Raw genomic sequence first — 27,876 nt, forward strand, 5'->3', positions numbered from 1 at the left:
TACGGAGGAGATGAACGGTTATTGTTAGTTATTCTTAGTGGTAAGTTACTGCCAAGCACTTACATCCCTAATGCAGCCTCTGTCAAATAGAGAATATTTCTAGGTAGCAGTAAAGTGGGCCCCCACAATACATTTCTCTGGTGGGCCCCAGGCACCCCAGTCCTACCCTGCACAGGATTTGGAGAATCAGGTAGAAGTAGAGTCTGAGTTGGGGTGGAGATTGTTCTCACTTGTGTTTATTGATTACATTTCTAAGCATTTATTTAGCGACTATTATGTGTCATCTCCTACACGACCAGCGAGAGACCAGCGAGTGTCCACCCATCAGTACAAGGACATTGTGGTCCAGAGCCATTATATAGAGCAGGTCAGGGGTCACAGTTCTGCCGCTCGGCTACACGCTTGTTGCACATATGTTGGTTGTAGCAGACAAATTCTTGGAGTCTCCTTCGGTCCCACGCAGTGGGTCGGTGGTCTCCTCCTGCATCTTGTGGCGACCCAGGCATCGGAATATTCTCCAGAAATGTTTCCTGAACTTTGTGCCAACAAAGAAATACAGGATGGGGTTGAGGCAGGCGTGAATGTACGCCAGCGCCTCCATGACTATGCTGCCCCTTATGAAGATTGGGTTAAAGAAAAGCTTCTTGTTCAGGGTGATGGCCATGACCAGGGCGTTATGAGGAAGCTGCGTGACTATGAATATCACTACGATGGCCACTATGATCTTCATAGACTTCTTCTTCTGAACTCCACGGGCTTTCACCAAGGTCCTTAGGATAAAACTGTAACAGAAGACCATGGAGATTAACGGCAATGCAAGGCCCACTGTCATCTGAGCTGAGGCCACCACCAACTCCATGATTGGAGCATAATACACCTCAAAACACGCCTTAGACTCATTAACCCTGTTGTATATAAATTGAGGCAGGGCCAGAATCAGAGCCAGGACCCACAGGAGGGCACACACCCCATACCTCCACTTGTGCTTCGTCACCTGGTATTTATTGGCTTTGGTGACTTGAGTTATTGAGATAAATCTGTCCACTGTGATGGCGGTGAGGGTAAGCATGGACGTGTACAGGTTTACTCTGTAGGTCCCCCTGATAATCTTACACAGGGCATCCCCAAAGATCCAACTCTCTGCAGACTCATAGGCCAGGAATGGAAGAGTGTGCAGGAACAGGATGTCTGCAATGGCCAGGTTCATCAGAAATGTGTCTGTGAGGGTCTTCACCTTCTCGAAGAACACAAAGACAATGATAATCAACACATTGCCAATAAGTCCAAGGACACAAGTTATGGAGTAGGCCACCGGCAGAAATAGTTTGAGGAGGGCATCATGGTCACTGGGGCCATTGCTGTGAGTGTCCTCAATTTTGCTGGGCTGGTCCGGGTACTCATACTCGGCCATCTAGGGTGTAATAGAAAAAAGAGAAGAAGGTTATTACTGTAGAAGGCCTCATCTTGGTGGACTTCCAGAACTAATGGGATAGTATCTACAGGCCCCCGATTTCCCCTTTGTAACTGCAGAGGTGCTGAAGGCCTGAAGTATCCTCCATTTCTTTTTAGTCCGTTCGGCAGCACACATATGGGATTTTTCCCCTAGGTATCAGAAGAGAGCAGGTAACAAGCAGTAGTAGACAATTAACAATTAGTGTCTTGGCTGCCTCCCCCTATGTAAGGCCGGAGCACACACACAACCCTTGTATTTCTTCTTCTCTTAGGTATGACAGAAGAGTTCAGGTCCTGTGTGTCTACACAGAAAGAAGAAACTATCTAGATAATAAGTTTTCTAGGTCCTCTGTGTCTTTACACAGAACACTTGGATGGACCGGCCCGGGCTGTATACGCTGCATGCGGTCTCTCGTCCTGGAGGAGCCTGTACAGCTATCCTGCCCTTACAGGGGTAATAGCTGAGCATGTACAGCTATCCTGCCCTTACAGGGGTAATAGCTGAGCCTGTACAGCTATCCTGCCCTTACAGGGGTAATAGCTGAGCCTGTACAGCTATCCTGCCCTTACAGGGGTAATAGCTGAGGCTGTACAGCTATCCTGCCCTTACAGGGGTAATAGCTGAGGCTGTACAGCTATCCTGCCCTTACAGGGGTAATAGCTGAGCCTGTACAGCTATCCTGCCCTTACAGGGGTAATAGCTGAGCCTGTACAGCTATCCTGCCCTTACAGGGGTAATAGCTGAGCCTGTACAGCTATCCTGCCCTTACAGGGGTAATAGCTGAGGCTGTGGTGTGTATCTACCACCATGTACCCGGCACATGAGATCGCTCCTGCATCTCCTACCTGCTGGGCCTTGTGGTTCATCACTGTGCGTGCCTCACCATCGGACGCCTGGATCACCTCCTGCATAGGCCGCAGCCCAGGTAAGAGCCTGTACAGCTATCCTGCCCTTACAGGGGTAATAATACAGACTGTGCTGAGTATCTACCACACATCACTGACACATGAGATCACTGCTAGTATCTCCTCCCTGCTGGGCCTTGTGGTTCATCACTGTGCGTGCCTCACCATCGGACGCCTGGATCCCCTCCTGCATAGGCCGCAGCCCAGGTAAGAGCCTGTACAGCTATCCTGCCCTTACAGGGGTAATAATACAGACTGTGCTGAGTATCTACCACACATCACTGACACATGAGATCACTGCTAGTATCTCCTCCCTGCTGGGCCTTGTGGTTCATCACCCTGCGTGCCTCACCATCAGACGCCTGGATCCCCTCCTGCATAGGCCGCAGCCCAGGTAAGAGCCTGTACAGCTATCCTGCCCTTACAGGGGTAATAATACAGACTGTGGTGAGTATCTACCACACATCACTGATACATGAGATCACTGCTAGTATCTCCTCCCTGCTGGGCCTTGTGGTTCATCACCCTGCGTGCCTCACCATCGGACGCCTGGATCCCCTCCTGCATAGGCCGCAGCCCAGGTAAGAGCCTGTACAGCTATCCTGTCCTTACAGGGGTAATAATACAGACTGTGCTGAGTATCTACCACACATCACTGACACATGAGATCACTGCTAGTATCTCCTACCTGCTGGGCCTTGTGGTTCATTAACCCTGCGTGCCTCACCCATACCTCCCAACATTTGTGAAAAGGAAAGAGGGACAAAATGGCGGCACGCCCTGGCCACGCCCCAAATTTTAGCCATATTAAAATAATAAAAATCATCTCAATAAAAAAAAAAAAAAATTATCCTCATTGGGATTTGAACCCAGATCCTGCAGTGTCCATGTACAATAATAACACAGCACCTCAACCCATTGAGCTATAACCTCAGTGATTAACAAGGTGGAGAATTTTGGTAACTAAGAACTATGACTATATACTGCCTTGCATATAGGGAGGGATCTTCTCAGATTATTGTAATTATTGAGACTATTATTATTATTATGGAGATTATTATTATTATTATTATTGAGATGATTATTATTATTTTTACTATTATTAATAATCATCTCCATAATAATAAAAAGAATAAAATTTATAATAATAATAATAATAATAGTCTGAATAATTACAATAATAACCTCTGAGAAGATCCCTCTCTATATATCAGTGCATTAGTCTGTGTCACAGTGTAAATGGCAGATAACATGTCTTAGTTACCAGAAATCCTCAGCTCTGTATCACTGGGCTTATAGCTCAGTTAGTTAAGCTCCTGTCTATGGTGCAGAGGGTCCCAGGTTCGAATCTCAGCCTGGCCAAAACTATATTTAATTTAATTATATAAAGAGCTTGTGTCTGGGGAAGCCCTGGAGACCATATATGGACAGATGCTGATCTGACCTGATGACGTGGTCCCTGCTCTCCGCTAACCCGACACTTCTCTGAAAAGGATTCCCTCCTGATGTCTGCTCTGGGGAACCCTAGGAGATGCAGTGACCATATATGGACAGATGCTGATCTGAAGCTGATGACGTGGTCCCTGCTCTCCGCTAAGCCCGACACTTCTCTGAAAAGGATTCCCTGCCCGATGTCTGCTCTGGGGAAGCCTAGGAGATGCAGTGACCATATATGGACAGATACTGATCTGACCTGATGACGTGGTCCCTGCTCTCCGCTAAGCCGACACTTCTCTGAAAAGGATTCCCTGCCCGATGAGATGCAGTGACCATATATGGACAGATGCTGATCTGACCTGATGACGTGGTCCCTGCTCTCTGCTAACCCGACACTTCTCTGAAAAGGATTCCCTGCCCGATGTCTGCTCTGGGGAACCCTAGGAGATGCAGTGACCATATATGGACAGATACTGATCTGACCTGATGACGTGGTCCCTGCTCTCTCCACTAAGCCGACACTTCTCTGAAAAGGATTCCCTGCCCGATGTCTGCTCTGGGGAACCCTAGGAGATGCAGTGACCATATATGGACAGATGCTGATCTGAAGCTGATGACGTGGTCCCTGCTCTCCGCTAAGCCGACACTTCTCTGAAAAGGATTCCCTCCCGATGTCTGCTCTGGGGAAGCCTAGGAGATGCAGTGACCATATATGGACAGATGCTGATCTGACCTGATGACGTGGTCTCTGCTCTCTCCGCTAAGCCGACACTTCTCTGAAAAGGATTCCCTGCCCGATGTCTGTAGAAGCCATTCTGTACTGTGAGTTCAGGCTTTCAAAGTATTTACTATGCGGACACAGCGCCGGGACACAGCGGGACCTGGGGGGAGAATCCGTGACAATCTCATAGCTGCCCGTGACGCGGGGCAGAGGTACGAAAAACGGGAAAGTCCCGTCAAAATCGGGACGGTTGGGAGCTATGCTCACCATGGCTCCTGCATAGGCCGCAGCCCAGTGCTGCTCCTGGTATTAACCATTTGTTCCCCTGGATGGAGGCAGCACATGGTATCAGTGAGTATATCCAGGCTGTATACTGGCCGCTGGTCTCCCATCCTCCTGTGATATGTTATACGGTTTTTTAACCTGTTTTCTCCTGCTGGAGATGTCTGCATATTGTATAGTATTTACACTGTTACCACATGTTGTACAGAGATATCTGCATGTCCTGATATCACTTGCAGTACAGGGAGCATTACATGTCAGCTCCTGGGATATAGACTGTGAGCTCCTGGGATATAGACTGTGAGCTCCTGGGATATAGACTGTCAGCTCCTGGGATATAGACTGTCAGCTCCTGGGATATAGACTGTCAGCTCCTGGGATATAGACTGTCAGCTCCTGGGATATAGACTGTCAGCTCCTGGGATATAGACTGTCAGCTCCTGGGATATAGACTGTCAGCTCCTGGGATATAGACTGTCAGCTCCCGGGATATAGACTGTCAGCTCCCGGGATATAGACTGTCAGCTCCCGGGATATAGACTGTCAGCTCCCGGGATATAGACTGTCAGCTCCCGGGATATAGACTGTCAGCTCCCCGGATATAGACTGTGAGCTCCCGGGATATAGACTGTCAGCTCCCGGGATATAGACTGTCAGCTCCCGGGATATAGACTGTCAGCTCCCGGGATATAGACTGTCAGCTCCCGGGATATAGACTGTCAGCTCCCGGGATATAGATTGTGAGCTCCCGGGATATAGACTGTCGGCTCCCGGGATATAGACTGTCGGCTCCCGGGATATAGACTGTCGGCTCCCGGGATATAGACTGTCGGCTCCCGGGATATAGACTGTCAACATCCCGGTTGGCCTGCGTCCTGTCCTGGACATTCTGGTGTTTCTTGTGCACATGTGTCGGCCATTGCTATGTATTGGTGCATTTTCAATTTGCATTCACCTGTTGCAGTCATATGCAACCTCACAGCAGGTCTCAGCTGCCAGATAACCTCTGCCCTCTGCAAGACAAGGTAAGAGGAATGCTCAGGTCTCCTATGTATTACTGCTGAATGCATTGGTATAATGTCTACCTGCTGAATGCTCAGGTCTCCTATGTATCTCTGCTAAATGCATTGGTATAATGTCTACCTGCTGAATGCTCAGGTCTCCTATGTATCCCTGCTAAATGCATTGGTATAATGTCTACCTGCTGAATGCTCAGGTCTCCTATGTATCCCTGCTAAATGCATTGGTATAATGTCTACCTGCTGAATGCTCAGGTCTCCTATGTATCCCTGCTAAATGCATTGGTATAATGTCTACCTGCTGAATGCTCAGGTCTCCTATGTATCTCTGCTAAATGCATTGGTATAATGTCTTACTGCTGAATGCTCAGGTCTCCTATGTATCCCTGCTAAATGCATTGGTATAATGTCTTACTGCTGAATGCTCAGGTCTCCTATGTATCCCTGCTAAATGCATTGGTATAAAGTCTTACTGCTGAATGCTCAGGTCTCCTATGTATCTCTGCTAAATGCATTGGTATAATGTCTTACTGCTGAATGCTCAGGTCTCCTATGTATCCCTGCTAAATGCATTGGTATAATATCTACCTGCTGAATGCTCAGGTCTCCTATGTATCCCTGCTAAATACATTGGTATAATATCTACCTGCTCAGGTCTAATGTCTCCTATGCTACCTTGCTAAATGCATAGAACTTTATTGCATTTCTAGTCACTCCTGCGCCCTGACTCCAGGGTTTATATGCAGAGTCTGTGAGCTCTGCTTGACTTAGAATTATCTTACCGGTATTTCATGTGTATAATCTGTGATCTTTACACTGGATTTACTAACCATTTTCTCTGGACTAGACCTCCGGTATGTAATGAGCCTCTGGTATGTGATGAGCATGTACTGGGCCTCTGGTAGGTGATGAGCATGTACTCGGCCTCTGGTATGTGATGAGCATGTACTCAGCCTCTGGTATGTGATGAGCATGTACTCGGCCTCTGGTATGTGGTGAGCATGTACTCGGCCTCTGGTATGTAATGAGCATGTACTCAGCCTCTGGTATGTGGTGAGCATGCACTCGGCCTCTGGTATGTGGTGAGCATGTACTCGGCCTCTGGTATGTGATGAGCATGTACTCAGCCTCTGGTATGTGGTGAGCATGTACTCGGCCTCTGGTATGTGATGAGCATGTACTCGGCCTCTGGTATGTGATGAGCGTGTACTGGGCCTCTGGTATGTGATGAGCATGTACTCGGCCTCTGGTATGTGATGAGCATGTACTCGGCCTCTGGTATGTGATGAGCATGTACTCAGCCTCTGGTATGTGATGAGCATGTACTCAGCCTCTGGTATGTGGTGAGCATGCACTCAGCCTCTGGTATGTGATGAGCATGTACTCGGCCTCTGGTATGTGATGAGCATGTACTCGGCCTCCGGTATGTGATGAGCATGTACTCGGCCTCCGGTATGTGATGAGCATGTACTCGGCCTCTGGTATGTGATGAGCATGTACTCGGCCTCCGGTAAGTAATGAGCATGTATTCGGCCTCCGGTATGTGATGAGCATGTACTCGGCCTCTGGTATGTGATGAGCATGTACTCGGCCTCTGGTATGTGATGAGCATGTACTCGGCCTCCGGTAAGTAATGAGCATGGCCTGTGTGTTATACACTGTACTCACATCCTCTGTCTGGTGAGATGTGCAGGTATCTATGATCTGTATACATAGTGACATACTGTAATAATGATACACAGCAGACTGATACCAGAATCTCTAAGTTCTGCTTCTATGTATGTTCTCCATAGTCTGCTCTACATGAATGGCATTGGAGAGTGATCCTCTCATATCCCGGGAGCAGAACTCCTCATACAGTGATGTCGGCTGCATATGGCTTGTCTGTACACATCTTTACCTCATACTAATGTGTCCTTTGTGTTTTCACTAGACGTCCTCTCCTGAGCGGCTGTCACAGACCCCTATGAGAGGTGGAAAGAGGAGGAAAACTAGGCAGAGGTTATGTCCTCACCCATTGCCTATTGAGAATGAGTCTTGTATCTATTCTCCTGTGTTACCCCAGGATACAGATCCAGAGATCCACACAGATCCCAGGCCCAAGCCTTCTTATCATGGGTCATCTCCAGACATCATTCTCTATTGCAGATTCTTGTTTATAGGAATATTAAATCTCAGAGATGAAATCTGATGCCCCAGACCAGATCTTCCTTCTGAGGAAGGAGAATGTAACCACCAGTGGAATCCACTAAAGATCCTGAAGGGAAACAACAGGGAAAGGATGATTCTACTTTCCAGTCACTGATGATGACGTCTTCCCTACTCACCCAGTCCTGTCTATATATTCTCAGCGTGGATGGACCACACCTGATAACGGCATTAGAGGTCCGGTGACCAAGGGATGAAATCCTACTCTGTGCCACCACTGGCCATGTGACCTGTCACAATAGCTATCTGATGCTTCTATTACCAGCATTAAAGATTCCTCTGAAGTCCTGGTTGCTTTGGTTGTGGCAAGAAGAGCTGTATGGACAAAGCTCTGGAATAAGGACGCTCCAACAAAAGGATTATTTGAATTTTCAAGATATAGACTCAAAAATCCAGGAAGAGCAGGATGAGTCTATCATTCCATCACATTTGACTTGTTACACAGGGTCGGTCAGACACAGGCAACACCTTCCATGAGTAGGTAAAAAGCCACTTAACTCAAAACCATGGGAGTTAGTGCATCTGGCCTGGTGGAATATCAACAATAAGAAGGAGGTCCTTCTCTTCAGATTGGCCAAAGTCTTTATCAGACGCCTGGTGTCCTCTACAATACATAAGTATAGACTCTGTAACCTTCCCACCTGACAGATCCTGACCAGCAATCTGCTAGTTGTATATTTCTGCCTCAGAGGTATCACTGCGCGCCATCAACTGTCCTATCAGATCTTCATATTCCCCTCTGTCCTATCAGATCTTCATATTCCCATCTGTCCTATCAGATCTTCATATTCCCGTCTGTCCTATCAGATCTTCATATTCCCGTCTGTCCTATCAGATCTTCATATTCCCGTCTGTCCTATCAGATCTTCATATTCCCATCTGTCCTATCAGATCTCCATATTCCCGTCTGTCCTATCAGATCTTCATATTCCCATCTGTCCTATCAGATCTCCATATTCCCGTCTGTCCTATCAGATCTCCATATTCCCGTCTGTCCTATCAGATCTTCATATTCCCGTCTGTCCTATCAGATCTCCATATTCCCCTCTGTCCTATCAGATCTTCATATTCCCATCTGTCCTATCAGATCTCCATATTTCCCTCTGTCCTATCAGATCTTCATATTCCCATCTGTCCTATCAGATCTTCATATTCCCATCTGTCCTATCAGATCTTCATATTCCCATCTGTCCTATCAGATCTTCATATTCCCATCTGTCCTATCAGATCTCCATATTCCCCTCTGTCCTATCAGATCTTCATATTCCCATCTGTCCTATCAGATCTTCATATTCCCGTCTGTCCTATCAGATCTTCATATTCCCATCTGTCCTATCAGATCTTCATATTCCCCTCTGTCCTATCAGATCTTCATATTCCCATCTGTCCTATCAGATCTTCATATTCCCATCTGTCCTATCAGATCTTCATATTCCCATCTGTCCTATCAGATCTTCATATTCCTGTCTGTCCTATCAGATCTTCATATTCCCGTCTGTCCTATCAGATCTTCATATTCCCATCCTGCCTCCACATCGGGAGAACATCGGGATAGCGCTTCAGACTCCTGCCCACTGCATTGCCAGTCATGTCCATAAAGGTTCCATACCTGGAGGACTGGTTATTTCCATGGAACTTCTGAATCTTCAACTTCAAATTTGAAGAAGAGTAATGAAAGTCTATAAATGTATTTTTGGAAATATTTCCCCTGACTTCAGCTAACAAAAGTTAGTGAGTAACAAGAGCACTGGCCAAATGCCTGGCACCATAGATGTAGTGCAATGAGCAAAGCCCATATCTGAAGTGACGGAACTAGTCCCAGTAATTCATAGCAAGAAAATTCTGGATTCTTCATCCTCGCACATTAGCCAGAGGGATACGTCTTTCTGAGGCTGGGGTCCCATGTAGGAGATGACCAGAGGGATACGTCTTTCTGAGGCTGGGGACCCATGTAGGAGATGACCAGAGGGATACGTCTTTCAGAGGCTGGGGACCCATGTAGGAGATGACCAGAGGGATACGTCTTTCTGAGGCTGGGGTCCCATGTAGGAGATGACCAGAGGGATGCGTCTTTCTGAGGCTGGGGTCCCATGTAGGAGATGACCAGAGGGATACGTCTTTCTGAGGCTGGGGTCCCATGTAGGAGATGACCAGAGGGATACGTCTTTCTGAGGCTGGGGACCCATGTAGGAGATGACCAGAGGGATACGTCTTTCAGAGGCTGGGGACCCATGTAGGAGATGACCAGAGGGATGCGTCTTTCTGAGGCTGGGGACCCATGTAGGAGATGACCAGAGGGATACGTCTTCCTGAGGCTGGGGTCCCATGTAGGAGATGACCAGAGGGATACGTCTTTCTGAGGCTGGGGTCCCATGTAGGAGATGACCAGAGGGATACGTCTTTCTGAGGCTGGGGTCCCATGTAGGAGATGACCAGAGGGATACGTCTTCCTGAGGCTGGGGTCCCATTTAGGAGATGACCAGAGGGATACGTCTTTCTGAGGCTGGGGTCCCATGTAGGAGATGACCAGAGGGATACGTCTTCCTGAGGCCGGGGTACCATGTAGGAGATGACCAGAGGGATACGTCTTTCTGAGGCTGGGGTCCCATGTAGGAGATGACCAGAGGGATACGTCTTTCTGAGGCTGGGGTCCCATGTAGGAGATGACCAGAGGGATACGTCTTTCTGAGGCTGGGGACCCATGTAGGAGATGACCAGAGGGATATGTCTTTCTGAGGCTGGGGTCCCATGTAGGAGATGACCAGAGGGATACGTCTTTCTGGGGCTGGGGTCCCATGTAGGAGATGACCAGAGGGATACGTCTTTCAGAGGCTGGGGTCCCATGTAGGAGATGACCAGAGGGATACGTCTTTCAGAGGCTGGGGACCCATGTAGGAGATGACCAGAGGGATACGTCTTCCTGAGGCTGGGGTCCCATGTAGGAGATGACCAGAGGGATACGTCTTTCTGGGGTCCCATGTAGGAGATGACCAGAGGGATACGTCTTTCTGGGGTCCCATGTAGGAGATGACCAGAGGGATACATCTTTCTGAGGCTGGGGTTCCATGTAGGAGATGATGAGGATCATAAGTCATGGAACACAAGAGAAGATATTGTCCTCTATTCATCGGGGGCTGTGAGCCAATCAGAGCAGCGTTACAATACTTCTATGTTATTATTCTAACCCGTCTATCACAATGTGCTGCTGCATACATAAGTCATTCACTATATAAAGGTTCCTGAAGTCTCCAACTTACAAGAGAATGCAAAACCCTGCACTAAGCAGAGGCAAATCTTCAGATGTTGGCACTTGATGTCCTTAGTCATATTTCTGATATCCAGAATACTCGCTATCAGTGGCGTTACTATCGCCGTAGCAACCGTAGCAGTGATGCTAATGGCCAGCCCAGGACCTACGACCGAATCATAAATTATGCATGTCGTGTACCTAGGCGGGCCTGGCCCTATTGACCATAGCTGCTGCAGCCGCAATGCTGAGAGGGCTGCCCGTCCCTAAGCCTGCGGCTCCCGGCTCCACCTGTGTGTCCAGGCAGCGGGCCGCCCTATCTTCTTCCTGCATGAAGACATGTGACGTCACATGACACATCCTGGCCGGCGCTGAGTGGAGGTCCATGGCGCCTACTCACAAAGGATGTATCTTCTGGCTGCACTAAAGCCTAAGGCCAGAAGAATCCTCAAAAGCCGCCGATCATGATCATGCTTGATGGCCACGACATCGTCCAGGAGGACTGCAGATCTCCAAGCAATGTCCTTCAAGGATTCCTACCAGAAAGCATCATGTTACTTTCCTGCTCAGCCTTCATCCAACCATTTCTACAGTCTTCAGAACAATTCTTTTAAACAATACATTTTCAAATAATTTTTATAAGGGGCAAATTGTCCACATGGATCATAGACTCCATGAGATGCTCTCTGGTCATGAAGCTCCAGACCAGCTGAGAGCCGACTCTACATCAGCTTCTATAGCTGAGCTCTGCCACGTCTATCAGTTCTACAGAGCAGCCACGTGGTCCTCTCCATCCTCGTCTATAGATCTCTGCAGGATGGACTTCTCTGCCTCCTAAGGCTTCAGCCTTACACAAGGCGGAGCTTCAGCAGGCGACTAAGATCCCTCCCCATAAGATCCCTCCCCATAAGATCCCTCCCCATAAGATCCCTCCCCATAAGATCCCTCCCCATAAGTACTGCTTGCTACGTCCCATATGTGTGCTGCCGAACGGACCAAAAAGAAGGAGGAAATTTGCTTACCGAAATTTCCATTTCTTTTAGTCCGTGAGGCAGCACAGCTTTCCCACCCTTAAATTATGAAACGTTATTGCTATATACCATACAAGGGTTGTGTGTGTGCTCCGGCCTTATATAGGGGGAGTCAGCCAAGACACTAATTGTTAATTGTCTACTACTGCTTGTTAACCTGTTCTCTTCTGAGTTGTACCTAGGAAAAAAATCCCATATGTGTCCTATATGTGTGCTGCCGAACGGACGAAAAGAAATGGAAATTTCGGTAAGCAAATTTCCTCCGTAGTTACCTCACACACTGTACATATCACTGATATATATGAGGATGTAGTTACCTCATACACTGTACATATCACTGATATATATGAGGATGTAGTTACCTCATACATTGTACATATCACTGATATATATGAGGGTGTAGTTACCTCATACACTGTACATATCACTGGTATATATGAGGGTGTAGTTACCTCGTACACTGTACATATCACTGATATATATGAGGAGGTAGTTACCTCATACACTGTACATATCACTGATATATATGAGGATGTAGTTACCTCATACACTGTACATATCACTGATATATATGAGGATGTAGTTACCTCATACACTGTACATATCACTGATATATATGAGGGTGTAGTTACCTCACACACTGTACATATCACTGATATATATGAGGATGTAGTTACCCCATACACTGTACATATCACTGATATATATGAGGGTGTAGTTACCTCACACACTGTACATATCACTGATATATATGAGGATGTAGTTACCTCACACACTGTACATATCACTGATATATATGAGGGTGTAGTTACCACATACACTGTACATATCACTGATATATATGAGGGTGTAGTTACCCCATACAGTGTACATATCACTGATATATATGAGGATGTAGTTACCTCATACACTGTACATATCACTGATATATATGAGGATGTAGTTACCTCATACACTGTACATATCACTGATATATATATGAGGATGTAGTTACCTCATACACTGTACATATCACTGATATATATGAGGATGTAGTTACCTCATACACTGTACATATCACTGATATATATGAGGATGTAGTTACCTCATACACTGTACATATCACTGATATATATGAGGATGTAGTTACCTCATACACTGTACATATCACTGATATATATGAGGGTGTAGTTACCTCATACACTGTACATATCACTGATATATATGAGGATGTAGTTACCTCATACACTGTACATATCACTGATATATATGAGGATGTAGTTACCTCATACACTGTACATATCACTGATATATATGAGGATGTAGTTACCTCATACACTGTACATATCACTGATATATATGAGGATGTAGTTACCTCATACACTGTACATATCACTGATATATATGAGGATGTAGTTACCTCATACACTGTACATATCACTGATATATATGAGGATGTAGTTACCTCATACACTGTACATATCACTGATATATATGAGGGTGTAGTTACCTCATACACTGTACATATCACTGATATATATGAGGGTGTAGTTACCTCATGCACTGTACATATCACTGATATATATGAGGAGGTAGTTACCTCATACACTGTACATATCACTGATATATATGAGGATGTAGTTACCTCATATACTGTACATATCACTGATATATATGAGGGTGTAGTTACCTCATACACTGTACATATCACTGATATATATGAGGATGTAGTTACCTCATACATTGTACATATCACTGATATATATGAGGAGGTAGTTACCTCATACACTGTACATATCACTGATATATATGAGGATGTAGTTACCTCATATACTGTACATATCACTGATATATATGAGGGTGTAGTTACCTCATACACTGTACATATCACTGGTATATATGAGGGTGTAGTTACCTCATACACTGTACATATCACTGGTATATATGAGGGTGTAGTTACCTCATACACTGTACATATCACTGATATATATGAGGAGGTAGTTACCTCATACACTGTACATATCACTGATATATATGAGGATGTAGTTACCTCATATACTGTACATATCACTGATATATATGAGGGTGTAGTTACCTCATACACTGTACATATCACTGATATATATGAGGATGTAGTTACCTCATACACTGTACATATCACTGATATATATGAGGGTGTAGTTACCTCACACACTGTACATATCACTGATATATATGAGGATGTAGTTACCCCATACACTGTACATATCACTGATATATATGAGGATGTAGTTACCTCACACACTGTACATATCACTGATATATATGAGGGTGTAGTTACCTCATACACTGTACATATCACTGGTATATATGAGGGTGTAGTTACCTCATACACTGTACATATCACTGATATATATGAGGAGGTAGTTACCTCATACACTGTACATATCACTGATATATATGAGGATGTAGTTACCTCATACACTGTACATATCACTGATATATATGAGGATGTAGTTACCTCATACACTGTACATATCACTGATATATATGAGGGTGTAGTTACCTCACACACTGTACATATCACTGATATATATGAGGATGTAGTTACCCCATACACTGTACATATCACTGATATATATGAGGATGTAGTTACCTCACACACTGTACATATCACTGATATATATGAGGGTGTAGTTACCACATACACTGTACATATCACTGATATATATGAGGGTGTAGTTACCCCATACACTGTACATATCACTGATATATATGAGGATGTAGTTACCTCATACACTGTACATATCACTGATATATATGAGGATGTAGTTACCTCATACACTGTACATATCACTGATATATATGAGGATGTAGTTACCTCATACACTGTACATATCACTGATATATATGAGGATGTAGTTACCTCATACACTGTACATATCACTGATATATATGAGGATGTAGTTACCTCATACACTGTACATATAACTGATATATATGAGGGTGTAGTTACCTCATACACTGTACATATCACTGATATATATGAGGGTGTAGTTACCTCACACACTGTACATATCACTGATATATATGAGGAGGTAGTTACCTCACACACAGTACATATCACTGATATATATGAGGGTGTAGTTACCTTATACACTGTACATATCACTGATATATATATGAGGATGTAGTTACCTCATACACTGTACATATCACTGATATATATGAGGGTGTAGTTACCTCATACACTGTACATATCACTGGTATATATGAGGGTGTAGTTACCCCATACACTGTACATATCACTGATATATATGAGGAGGTAGTTACCTCATACACTGTACATATCACTGATATATATGAGGATGTAGTTACCTCATACACTGTACTTATCACTGGTATATATGAGGGTGTAGTTACCTCATACACTGTACATATCACTGATATATATGGGGTGTAGTTACCTTATACACTGTACATATCACTGATATATATATGAGGATGTAGTTACCTCACACACTGTACATATCACTGATATATATGGGGGGTAGTTACCTCATACACTGTACATATCACTGATATATATGAGGATGTAGTTGCCTCATACACTGTACATATCACTGATATATATGAGGATGTAGTTACCTCATACATTGTACATATCACTGATATATTTGAGGATGTAGTTACCTCATACCCTGTACATATCACTGGTATATAGGAGGATGTAGTTACCTCATACACTGTACATATCACTGATATATATGAGGATGTAGTTACCTCATACACTGTACATATCACTGATATATATGAGGGTGTAGTTACCTCATACACTGTACATATCACTGATATATATGAGGGTGTAGTTACTTCACACACTGTACATATCACTGATATATATGAGGATGTAGTTACCTCACACACTGTACATATCACTGATATATATGAGGGTGTAGTTACCTCATACATTGTACATATCACTGATATATATGAGGATGTAGTTACCTCATACACTGTACATATCACTGATATATATGAGGATGTAGTTGCCTCATACACTGTACATATCACTGATATATATGGGGATGTAGTTACCTCACACACTGTACATATCACTGATATATATGAGGATGTAGTTACCTCACACACTGTACATATCACTGATATATATGAGGATGTAGTTACCTCATACACTGTACATATCACTGATATATATGAGGATGTAGTTACCACATACATTGTACATACCACTGATATATATGAGGGTGTAGTTACCTCATACACTGTACATATCACTGATATATATGAGGGTGTAGTTACCTTATACACTGTACATATCACTGATATATATGAGGAGGTAGTTACCTCATACACTGTACATATCACTGATATATATGAGGATGTAGTTACCTCATACACTGTACATATCACTGATATATATGAGGATGTAGTTACCTCATACATTGTACATATCACTGATATATATGAGGGTGTAGTTACCTCATACACTGTACATATCACTGATATATATGAGGGTGTAGTTACCTCATACACTGTACATATCACTGATATATATGAGGGTGTAGTTACCTCATACACTGTACATATCACTGACATATATGAGGATGTAGTTACCTCATACACTGTACATATCACTGATATATATGAGGGTGTAGTTACCTCATACACTGTACATATCACTGATATATATGAGGGTGTATTTACCTCATACACTGTACATATCACTGATATATATGAGGAGGTAGTTACCTCATACACTGTACATATCACTGATATATATGAGGATGTAGTTACCACATACATTGTACATACCACTGATATATATGAGGGTGTAGTTACCTCATACACTGTACATATCACTGATATATATGAGGGTGTAGTTACCTTATACACTGTACATATCACTGATATATATGAGGAGGTAGTTACCTCATACACTGTACATATCACTGATATATATGAGGATGTAGTTACCTCATACACTGTACATATCACTGATATATATGAGGGTGTAGTTACCTCATACACTGTACATATCACTGATATATATGAGGGTGTAGTTACCTCATACACTGTACATATCACTGATATATATGAGGAGGTAGTTACCTCATACACTGTACATATCACTGATATATATGAGGAGGTAGTTACCTCATACACTGTACATATCACTGATATATATGAGGATATAGGGATTGGATGAGGAAGGGATTTAGGGGTTGTGTTGGCATGTGTATGGACTGGATGTAGCGGTTTTGTTGGCATGTGTATGGACTGGATGTAGCGGTTGTGTTGGCATGTGTATGGACTGGATGTAGCGGTTGTGTTGGCATGTGTATGGACTGGATGTAGTGGTTGTGTTGGCTTGTGTATGGACTGGATGTTGCGGTTGTGTTGGCATGTGTATGGACTGGATGTAGCGGTTGTGTTGGCATGTGTATGGACTGGATGTAGTGGTTGTGTTGGCATGTGTATGGACTGGATGTAGCGGTTGTGTCGGCATGTGTATGGACTGGATGTAGCGGTTGTGTTAGCATGTGTATGGACTGGATGTAGCGGTTGTGACGGCATGTGTATGGACTGGATGTAGCGGTTGTGTTGGCATGTGTCATACACTGTACATATCACTGATATATATGAGGATGTAGTTACCTCATACACTGTACATATCACTGATATATATGAGGATGTAGTTACCTCATACATTGTACATATCACTGATATATATGAGGATGTAGTTACCTCATACACTGTACATATCACTGATATATATGAGGGTGTAGTTACCTCATACACTGTACATATCACTGATATATATGAGGATGTAGTTACCTCATACACTGTACATATCACTGATATATATGGGGGTGTAGTTACCTCATACACTGTACATATCACTGATATATATGGGGTGTAGTTACCTTATACACTGTACATATCACTGATATATATGAGGATGTAGTTACCTCACACACTGTACATATCACTGATATATATGATGATGTAGTTACCTCATACACTGTACATATCACTGATATATATGAGGATGTAGTTACCTCATACACTGTACATATCACTGATATATATGAGGATGTAGTTACCTCATACACTGTACATATCACTGATATATATATCAGTGATATGTACAGTGTATGAGGTAACTACATCCTCATATATATCAGTGATATGTACAGTGTATGAGGTAACTACATCCTCATATATATCAGTGATATGTACAGTGTATGAGGTAACTACATCCTCATATATATCAGTGATATGTACAGTGTATGAGGTAACTACACCCTCATATATATCAGTGATATGTACAGTGTATGAGGTAACTACACCCTCATATATATCAGTGATATGTACAGTGTATGAGGTAACTACCTCCTCATATATATCAGTGATATGTACAGTGTATGAGGTAACTACATCCTCATATATATCAGTGATATGTACAGTGTATGGGGTAACTACATCCTCATATATATCAGTGATATGTACAGTGTGTGAGGTAACTACCTCCTCATATATATCAGTGATATGTACTGTGTGTGAGGTAACTACCTCCTCATATATATCAGTGATATGTACAGTGTGTGAGGTAACTACACCCTCATGTATATCAGTGATATGTACAGTGTATGAGGTAACTACACCCTCATATATGAGGGTGTAGTTACCTCATACACTGTACATATCACTGATATACATGAGGGTGTAGTTACCTCACACACTGTACATATCACTGATATATATGAGGAGGTAGTTACCTCACACACAGTACATATCACTGATATATATGAGGAGGTAGTTACCTCACACACTGTACATATCACTGATATATATGAGGATGTAGTTACCCCATACACTGTACATATCACTGATATATATGAGGATGTAGTTACCTCATACACTGTACATATCACTGATATATATGAGGAGGTAGTTACCTCATACACTGTACATATCACTGATATATATGAGGGTGTAGTTACCTCATACACTGTACATATCACTGATATATATGAGGGTGTAGTTACCTCATACACTGTACATATCACTGATATATATGAGGATGTAGTTACCTCATACACTGTACATATCACTGATATATATGAGGGTGTAGTTACCTCATACACTGTACATATCACTGATATATATGAGGGTGTAGTTACCTCATACACTGTACATATCACTGATATATATGATGGTGTAGTTACCTCATACACTGTACATATCACTGATATATATGAGGATGTAGTTACCTCATACACTGTACATATCACTGATATATATAAGGGTGTAGTTACCTCATACACTGTACATATCACTGATATATATGAGGGTGTAGTTACCTCATACACTGTACATATCACTGGTATATATGAGGATGTAGTTACCTCATACACTGTACATATCACTGATATATATGAGGATGTAGTTACCCCATACACTGTACATATCACTGATATATATGAGGATGTAGTTACCTCATACACTGTACATATCACTGATATATATGAGGATGTAGTTACCTCATACACTGTACATATCACTGATATATATGAGGATATAGGGATTGGATGAGGAAGGGATTTAGGGGTTGTGTTGGCATGTGTATGGACTGGATGTAGCGGTTTTGTTGGCATGTGTATGGACTGGATGTAGCGGTTGTGTTGGCATGTGTATGGACTGGATGTAGCGGTTGTGTTGGCATGTGTATGGACTGGATGTAGTGGTTGTGTTGGCATGTGTATGGACTGGATGTTGCGGTTGTGTTGGCATGTGTATGGACTGGATGTAGCGGTTGTGTTGGCATGTGTATGGACTGGATGTAGTGGTTGTGTTGGCATGTGTATGGACTGGATGTAGCGGTTGTGTCGGCATGTGTATGGACTGGATGTAGCGGTTGTGTTAGCATGTGTGTGGACTGGATGTAGCGGTTGTGTCGGCATGTGTATGGACTGGATGTAGCGGTTGTGTCGGCATGTGTATGGACTGGATGTAGCGGTTGTGTCGGCATGTGTATGGACTGGATGTAGCGGTTGTGTCGGCATGTGTATGGACTGGATGTAGCGGTTGTGTTGGCATGTGTATGGACTGGATGTAGCGGTTGTGTTGGCATGTGTATGGACTGGATGTAGCGGTTGTGTCGGCATGTGTATGGACTGGATGTAGCGGTTGTGTCGGCATGTGTATGGACTGGATGTAGCGGTTGTGTCGGCATGTGTATGGACTGGATGTAGCGGTTGTGTCGGCATGTGTATGGACTGGATGTAGCGGTTGTGTTGGCATGTGTATGGACTGGATGTAGCGGTTGTGTTGGCATGTGTATGGACTGGATGTAGCGGTTGTGTTGGCATGTGTATGGACTGGATGTAGCGGTTGTGTTGGCATGTGTATGGACTGGATGTAGCGGTTGTGTCGGCATGTGTATGGACTGGATGTAGCGGTTGTGTCGGCATGTGTATGGACTGGATGTAGCGGTTGTGTTGGCATGTGTCATACACTGTACATATCACTGGTATATATGAGGATGTAGTTACCTCATACACTGTACATATCACTGATATATATGAGGATGTAGTTACCTCACACACTGTACATATCACTGATATATATGAGGATGTAGTTACCTCATACACTGTACATATCACTGATATATATGAGGAGGTAGTTACCTCATACACTGTACATATCACTGATATATATGAGGATGTAGTTACCTCATACACTGTACATATCACTGATATATATGAGGATGTAGTTACCTCATACACTGTACATATCACTGATATATATGAGGATGTAGTTACCTCATACACTGTACATATCACTGATATATATGAGGGTGTAGTTACCTCATACACTGTACATATCACTGATATATATGAGGGTGTAGTTACCTCACACACTGTACATATCACTGATATATATGAGGAGGTAGTTACCTCACACACAGTACATATCACTGATATATATGAGGAGGTAGTTACCTCACACACTGTACATATCACTGATATATATGAGGATGTAGTTACCCCATACACTGTACATATCACTGATATATATGAGGATGTAGTTACCTCATACACTGTACATATCACTGATATATATGAGGATGTAGTTACCTCATACACTGTACATATCACTGATATATATGAGGGTGTAGTTACCTCATACACTGTACATATCACTGGTATATATGAGGGTGTAGTTACCTCATACACTGTACATATCACTGATATATATGAGGATGTAGTTACCTCATACACTGTACATATCACTGATATATATGAGGATGTAGTTACCTCATACACTGTACATATCACTGATATATATGAGGATATAGGGATTGGATGAGGAAGGGATTTAGGGGTTGTGTTGGCATGTGTATGGACTGGATGTAGCGGTTTTGTTGGCATGTGTATGGACTGGATGTAGCGGTTGTGTTGGCATGTGTATGGACTGGATGTAGTGGTTGTGTTGGCATGTGTATGGACTGGATGTTGCGGTTGTGTTGGCATGTGTATGGACTGGATGTAGTGGTTGTGTTGGCATGTGTATGGACTGGATGTAGCGGTTGTGTCGGCATGTGTATGGACTGGATGTAGCGGTTGTGTTAGCATGTGTATGGACTGGATGTAGCGGTTGTGTTGGCATGTGTATGGACTGGATGTAGTGGTTGTGTTGGCATGTGTATGGACTGGATGTAGTGGTTGTGTTGGCATGTGTATGGACTGGATGTAGCGGTTGTGTTAGCATGTGTATGGTCTGGGTTGTAGCGGTTGTGTTGGCCTGTGCATGTCTGGCCTGTGCATGTCTGGCCTGTGCATGTCTGGCCTGTGCATGTCTGGGTTGTAGCGGTTGTGTTGGCCTGTGCATGTCTGGGTTGTAGCGGTTGTGTTGGCATGTGCATGTCTGGGTTGTAGCGGTTGTAGCGGTTGTGTTGGCCTGTGCATGTCTGGGTTGTAGCGGTTGTAGCGGTTGTGTTAGGCTGTGTATGGACTGGATGTAGCGGTTGTGTTAGCATGTGTATGGACTGGTTGTAGCGGTTGTGTTAGCATGTGTATGGATTGGTTGTGTTAGCCTGGGGTGAAGTGTCGTTGTTGTACTTTGAACATGTAGATGTGAACTTTTGTATCTCAGAATGTTCTGATGCTATGAGTCTGTGTAGCTTTTGGAACCTGACTTTGAGAATCTATGTTCCTCAGAGCCTCGCTTGGGTTTGTCACCCACATATTCTCTATTCATCACTCATGATCACACGAGATTGGTTGTTGTCATGTGGTTTTTCATGGGAAGTTACCTGAGTGCAGAACAACCTTTATTCTTCAGACCACAGCCATCTTTAAATGGTATTTTGATGTTGTAGCAGATATTGTACATGGCATAACTAGGGAACCCCTCAGATAGCACCACCATAATGGAAGAGACAGGTATCAATAGTGGTCAATAGGGTTAGAGACTGCACCAGACAGTATATTATCATGTGATGAGACATCTGCCCCTGCTGTCAATCCTGCTTAGATGAGTAAGTAGTAGATAAAGGAGATGATGGGCAGATGACGAGGAGAAGATGAGCAGTTGACGGGCAGTTGACGGGCAGTTGACGGGCAGATGACGGGCAGATGAGGAGAAGATGAGGAGGAGGAGAAGATGAGGAGGAGAAGATGAGGAGGAGGAGAAGATGAGGAGGAGAAGAGGAGGAGAAGAGGAGGAGGAGGAGAAGAGGAGGAGGAGGAGGAGGAGAAGAGGAGGAGGAGGAGAAGAGGAGGAGGAGGAGGAGAAGAGGAGGAGGAGGAGAAGAGGAGGAGGAGGAGAAGAGGAGGAGGAGGAGAAGAGGAGGAGGAGGAGGAGAAGATGAGGAGGAGGAGGAGAAGATGAGGAGGAGGAGGAGAAGATGAGGAGGAGGAGGAGAAGATGAGGAGGAGGAGGAGAAGATGAGGAGGAGGAGGAGAAGAGGAGGAGGAGGAGAAGATGAGGAGGAGGAGGAGAAGATGAGGAGGAGGAGGAGAAGATGAGGAGGAGGAGGAGAAGATGAGGAGGAGGAGGAGAAGAGGAGGAGGAGAAGATGAGGAGGAGGAGGAGAAGATGAGGAGGAGGAGGAGAAGATGAGGAGGAGGAGAAGATGAGGAGGAGGAGAAGATGAGGAGGAGGAGGAGAAGATGATGAGGAGGAGGAGGAGGAGAAGATGAGGAGGAGGAGGGGCAGACGATGGAAGACAATGGAAGATGATGGGCAGACGATGGAAGACAATGGAAGATGATGGGCAGACGATGGAAGACAATGGAAGATGATGGGCAGACGATGGAAGACAATGGAAGATGATGGGCAGACGATGGAAGACAATGGAAGATGATGGGCAGACGATGGAAGACAATGGAAGATGATGGGCAGACGATGGGAGACAATGGAAGATGATGGGCAGACGATGGGAGACAATGGAAGATGATGGGCAGACGATGGGAGACAATGGAAGATGATGGGCAGACGATGGGAGACAATGGAAGATGATGGGCAGACGATGGGAGACAATGGAAGATGATGGGCAGACGATGGGAGACAATGGAAGATGATGGGCAGACGATGGGAGACAATGGAAGATGATGGGCAGACGATGGGAGACAATGGAAGATGATGGGCAGACGATGGGAGACAATGGAAGATGATGGGCAGACGATGGGAGACAATGGAAGATGATGGGCAGACGATGGGAGACAATGGAAGATGATGGGCAGACGATGGGAGACAATGGAAGATGATGGGCAGACGATGGGAGACAATGGAAGATGATGGGCAGACGATGGGAGACAATGGAAGATGATGGGCAGACGATGGGAGACAATGGAAGATGATGGGCAGACGATGGGAGACAATGGAAGATGATGGGCAGACGATGGGAGACAATGGAAGATGATGGGCAGACGATGGGAGACAATGGAAGATGATGGGCAGACGATGGGAGACAATGGAAGATGATGGGCAGACGATGGGAGACAATGGAAGATGATGGGCAGACGATGGGAGACAATGGAAGATGATGGGCAGACGATGGGAGACAATGGAAGATGATGGGCAGACGATGGGAGACAATGGAAGATGATGGGCAGACGATGGGAGACAATGGAAGATGATGGGCAGACGATGGGAGACAATGGAAGATGATGGGCAGACGATGGGAGACAATGGAAGATGATGGGCAGACGATGGGAGACAATGGAAGATGATGGGCAGACGATGGGAGACAATGGAAGATGATGGGCAGACGATGGGAGACAATGGAAGATGATGGGCAGACGATGGGAGACAATGGAAGATGATGGGCAGACGATGGGAGACAATGGAAGATGATGGGCAGACGATGGGAGACAATGGAAGATGATGGGCAGACGATGGAAGACAATGGAAGATGATGGGCGTATGATGGACAGATGAGTGCTGCCCAATGGCAATACAGTGAAGAAATCGGCAGAAGTGACAGAAGCAAAAGGAGGATAGAAAAGGAAGAAAAGAAAATAGAGAAGACTTGAAACACTTAAGTTATAAAGTGAAGGATCTGGTTCACTCTGCGGGAGGTCAGTAGGTGGAGAGGTAAATAGTACAGTATGTAGCCCCCTCCTCAATAGGCCTGAGACATTCTATGGAGTATAGATGGATAGAGGCTACAGACCCCATACATTATAGGGGTCCTCAGCTTATTCTAAGGAGTGTATATGGACCCCATACATTATAGGGGTCCTCAGCTTATTCTATGGAGTGTATATGGACCCCATACATTATAGGGGTCCTCAGCTTATTCTATGGAGTGTATATGGACCCCATACATTATAGGGGTCCTCAGCTTATTCTATGGAGTATAGATGGACCCCATACATTATAGGGGTCCTCAGTTTATTCTATGGAGTATAGAGGGACCCCATACATTATAGGGGTCCTCAGCTTATTCTATGGAGTATAGATGGACCCCATACATTATAGGGGTCCTCAGCTTATTCTATGGAGTATAGAGGGACCCAATACATTATAGGGGTCCTCAGCTTATTCTATGGAGTGTATATGGACCCAATACATTATAGGGGTCCTCAGCTTATTCTATGGAGTATAGAGGGACCCAATACATTATAGGGGCCCTCAGCTTATTCTATGGAGTATAGAGGGACCCAATACATTATAGGGGTCCTCAGCTTATTCTATGGAGTATAGAGGGACCCAATACATTATAGGGGTCCTCAGCTTATTCTATGGAGTATAGATGGACCCCATACATTATAGGGGCCCTCAGCTTATTCTATGGAGTATAGAGGGACCCCATACATTATAGGGGTCCTCAGCTTATTCTATGGAGTATAGAGGGACCCAATACATTATAGGGGTCCTCAGCTTATTCTATGGAGTATAGAGGGACCCAATACATTATAGGGGTCCTCAGCTTATTCTATGGAGTATAGATGGACCCAATACATTATAGGGGTCCTCAGCTTATTCTATGGAGTATAGAGGGACCAAATAAATGATAGGGGTCCTCAGCTTATTCTATGGAGTATAGAGGGACCCATACATTATAGGGGCCCTCAGCTTATTCTATGGAGTATAGAGGGACCCCATACATTATAGGGGTCCTCAGCTTATTCTATGGAGTATAGAGGGACCCAATACATTTTAGGGGTCCTCAGCTTATTCTATGGAGTATAGAGGGACCCCATACATTATAGGGGTCCTCAGCTTATTCTATGGAGTATAGAGGGACCCAATACATTATAGGGGTCCTCAGCTTATTCTATGGAGTATAGAGGGACCCAATACATTATAGGGGCCCTCAGCTTATTCTATGGAGTATAGATGGATGTAGACTACAGACCCCATACATTATAGGGGTCCTCAGCTTATTCTATGGAGTATAGAGGGACCCAATACATTATAGGGGTCCTCAGCTTATTCTATGGAGTATAGATGGGCCCCATACATTATAGGGGTCCTCAGCTTATTCTATGGAGTATAGAGGGACCCAATACATTATAGGGGTCCTCAGCTTATTCTATGGAGTATAGATGGGCCCCATACATTATAGGGGTCCTCAGCTTATTCTATGGAGTATAGAGGGACCCAATAAATTATAGGGGTCCTCAGCTTATTCTATGGAGTATAGATGGACCAAATACATTATAGGGGTCCTCAGCTTATTCTATGGAGTATAGAGGGACCCAATACATTATAGGGGTCCTCAGCTTATTCTATGGAGTATAGAGGGACCCCATACATTATAGGGGTCCTCAGCTTATTCTATGGAGTATAGAGGGACCCAATACATTATAGGGGCCCTCAGCTTATTCTATGGAGTATAGAGGGACCCCATATATTATAGGGGCCCTCAGCTTATTCTATGGAGTGTAGATGGACCCCATACATTATAGGGGTCCTCAGCTTATTCTATGGAGTATAGAGGGACCCAATACATTATAGGGGCCCTCAGCTTATTCTATGGAGTATAGAGGGACCCCATACATTATAGGGGCCCTCAGCTTATTCTATGGAGTATAGATGGACCAAATACATTATAGGGGTCCTCAGCTTATTCTATGGAGTATAGAGGGACCAAATACATTATAGGGGTCCTCAGCTTATTCTATGGAGTATAGAGGGACCCCATACATTATAGGGGTCCTCAGCTTATTCTATGGAGTATATATGGACCCCATATATTATAGGGGTCCTCAGCTTATTCTATGGAGTATAGATGGACCCCATACATTATAGGGGTCCTCAGCTTATTCTATGGAGTATAGAGGGACCCAATACATTATAGGGGTCCTCAGCTTATTCTATGGAGTATAGATGGGCCCCATACATTATAGGGGTCCTCAGCTTATTCTATGGAGTATAGAGGGACCCAATACATTATAGGGGTCCTCAGCTTATTCTATGGAGTATAGATGGGCCCCATACATTATAGGGGTCCTCAGCTTATTCTATGGAGTATAGAGGGACCCAATACATTATAGGGGTCCTCAGCTTATTCTATGGAGTATAGAGGGACCCCATACATTATAGGGGTCCTCAGCTTATTCTATGGAGTATAGAGGGACCCAATACATTATAGGGGCCCTCAGCTTATTCTATGGAGTATAGAGGGACCCCATATATTATAGGGGCCCTCAGCTTATTCTATGGAGTGTAGATGGACCCCATACATTATAGGGGTCCTCAGCTTATTCTATGGAGTATAGAGGGACCCAATACATTATAGGGGCCCTCAGCTTATTCTATGGAGTATAGAGGGACCCCATACATTATAGGGGCCCTCAGCTTATTCTATGGAGTATAGAGGGACCCCATACATTATAGGGGTCCTCAGCTTATTCTATGGAGTATATATGGACCCCATATATTATAGGGGTCCTCAGTTTCATTTCTGGGGGTTGATACTGTTTTCACCCCTGTTCTTGCCTTTCCCCATCCAGGTAGGTTACTCGGACACTTACCTCCTCTGCAGGATGTCAGCTCTGCTGACAAGTTTTCTTGAAGTGTGGTTTAGTTTCTTCTCGTCTCGTTGTATGTAATTTGCACTGCGCAACACTTCCT

The 27,876-nt window shown here is 44.2% G+C and overlaps 1 protein-coding gene across 4 annotated transcripts; it reads right to left on the bottom strand.

Moving 5' to 3' along the window:
- Positions 1-208: 208 nt before the first annotated feature.
- On the bottom strand, positions 209-27,876 carry LOC140106984 (C-X-C chemokine receptor type 6-like). 4 transcript variants are annotated; one of them, XM_072131574.1, is made up of 3 exons: positions 2,299-2,438; positions 975-1,411; positions 209-782 (listed from the first exon to the last, which is right to left on the bottom strand). In XM_072131574.1, exons 1-3 carry the CDS (start codon positions 2,362-2,364, stop codon positions 395-397), a joined length of 891 nt encoding a protein of 296 aa, XP_071987675.1. In that variant the 5' UTR covers positions 2,365-2,438; the 3' UTR covers positions 209-394. The 4 variants fall into 4 exon arrangements, with proteins under 4 accessions (XP_071987675.1, XP_071987673.1, XP_071987674.1 ...); XM_072131572.1 differs by lacking the exon at positions 2,299-2,438 and adding an exon at positions 27,777-27,876 and having other exon boundaries at positions 209-1,411; XM_072131573.1 differs by lacking the exon at positions 2,299-2,438 and adding an exon at positions 22,604-22,734 and having other exon boundaries at positions 209-1,411.

Source organism: Engystomops pustulosus, unplaced genomic scaffold (genome assembly GCF_040894005.1).
Source record: "Engystomops pustulosus unplaced genomic scaffold, aEngPut4.maternal MAT_SCAFFOLD_94, whole genome shotgun sequence".
NCBI classification, from domain to species: Eukaryota; Metazoa; Chordata; class Amphibia; order Anura; family Leptodactylidae; genus Engystomops; species Engystomops pustulosus.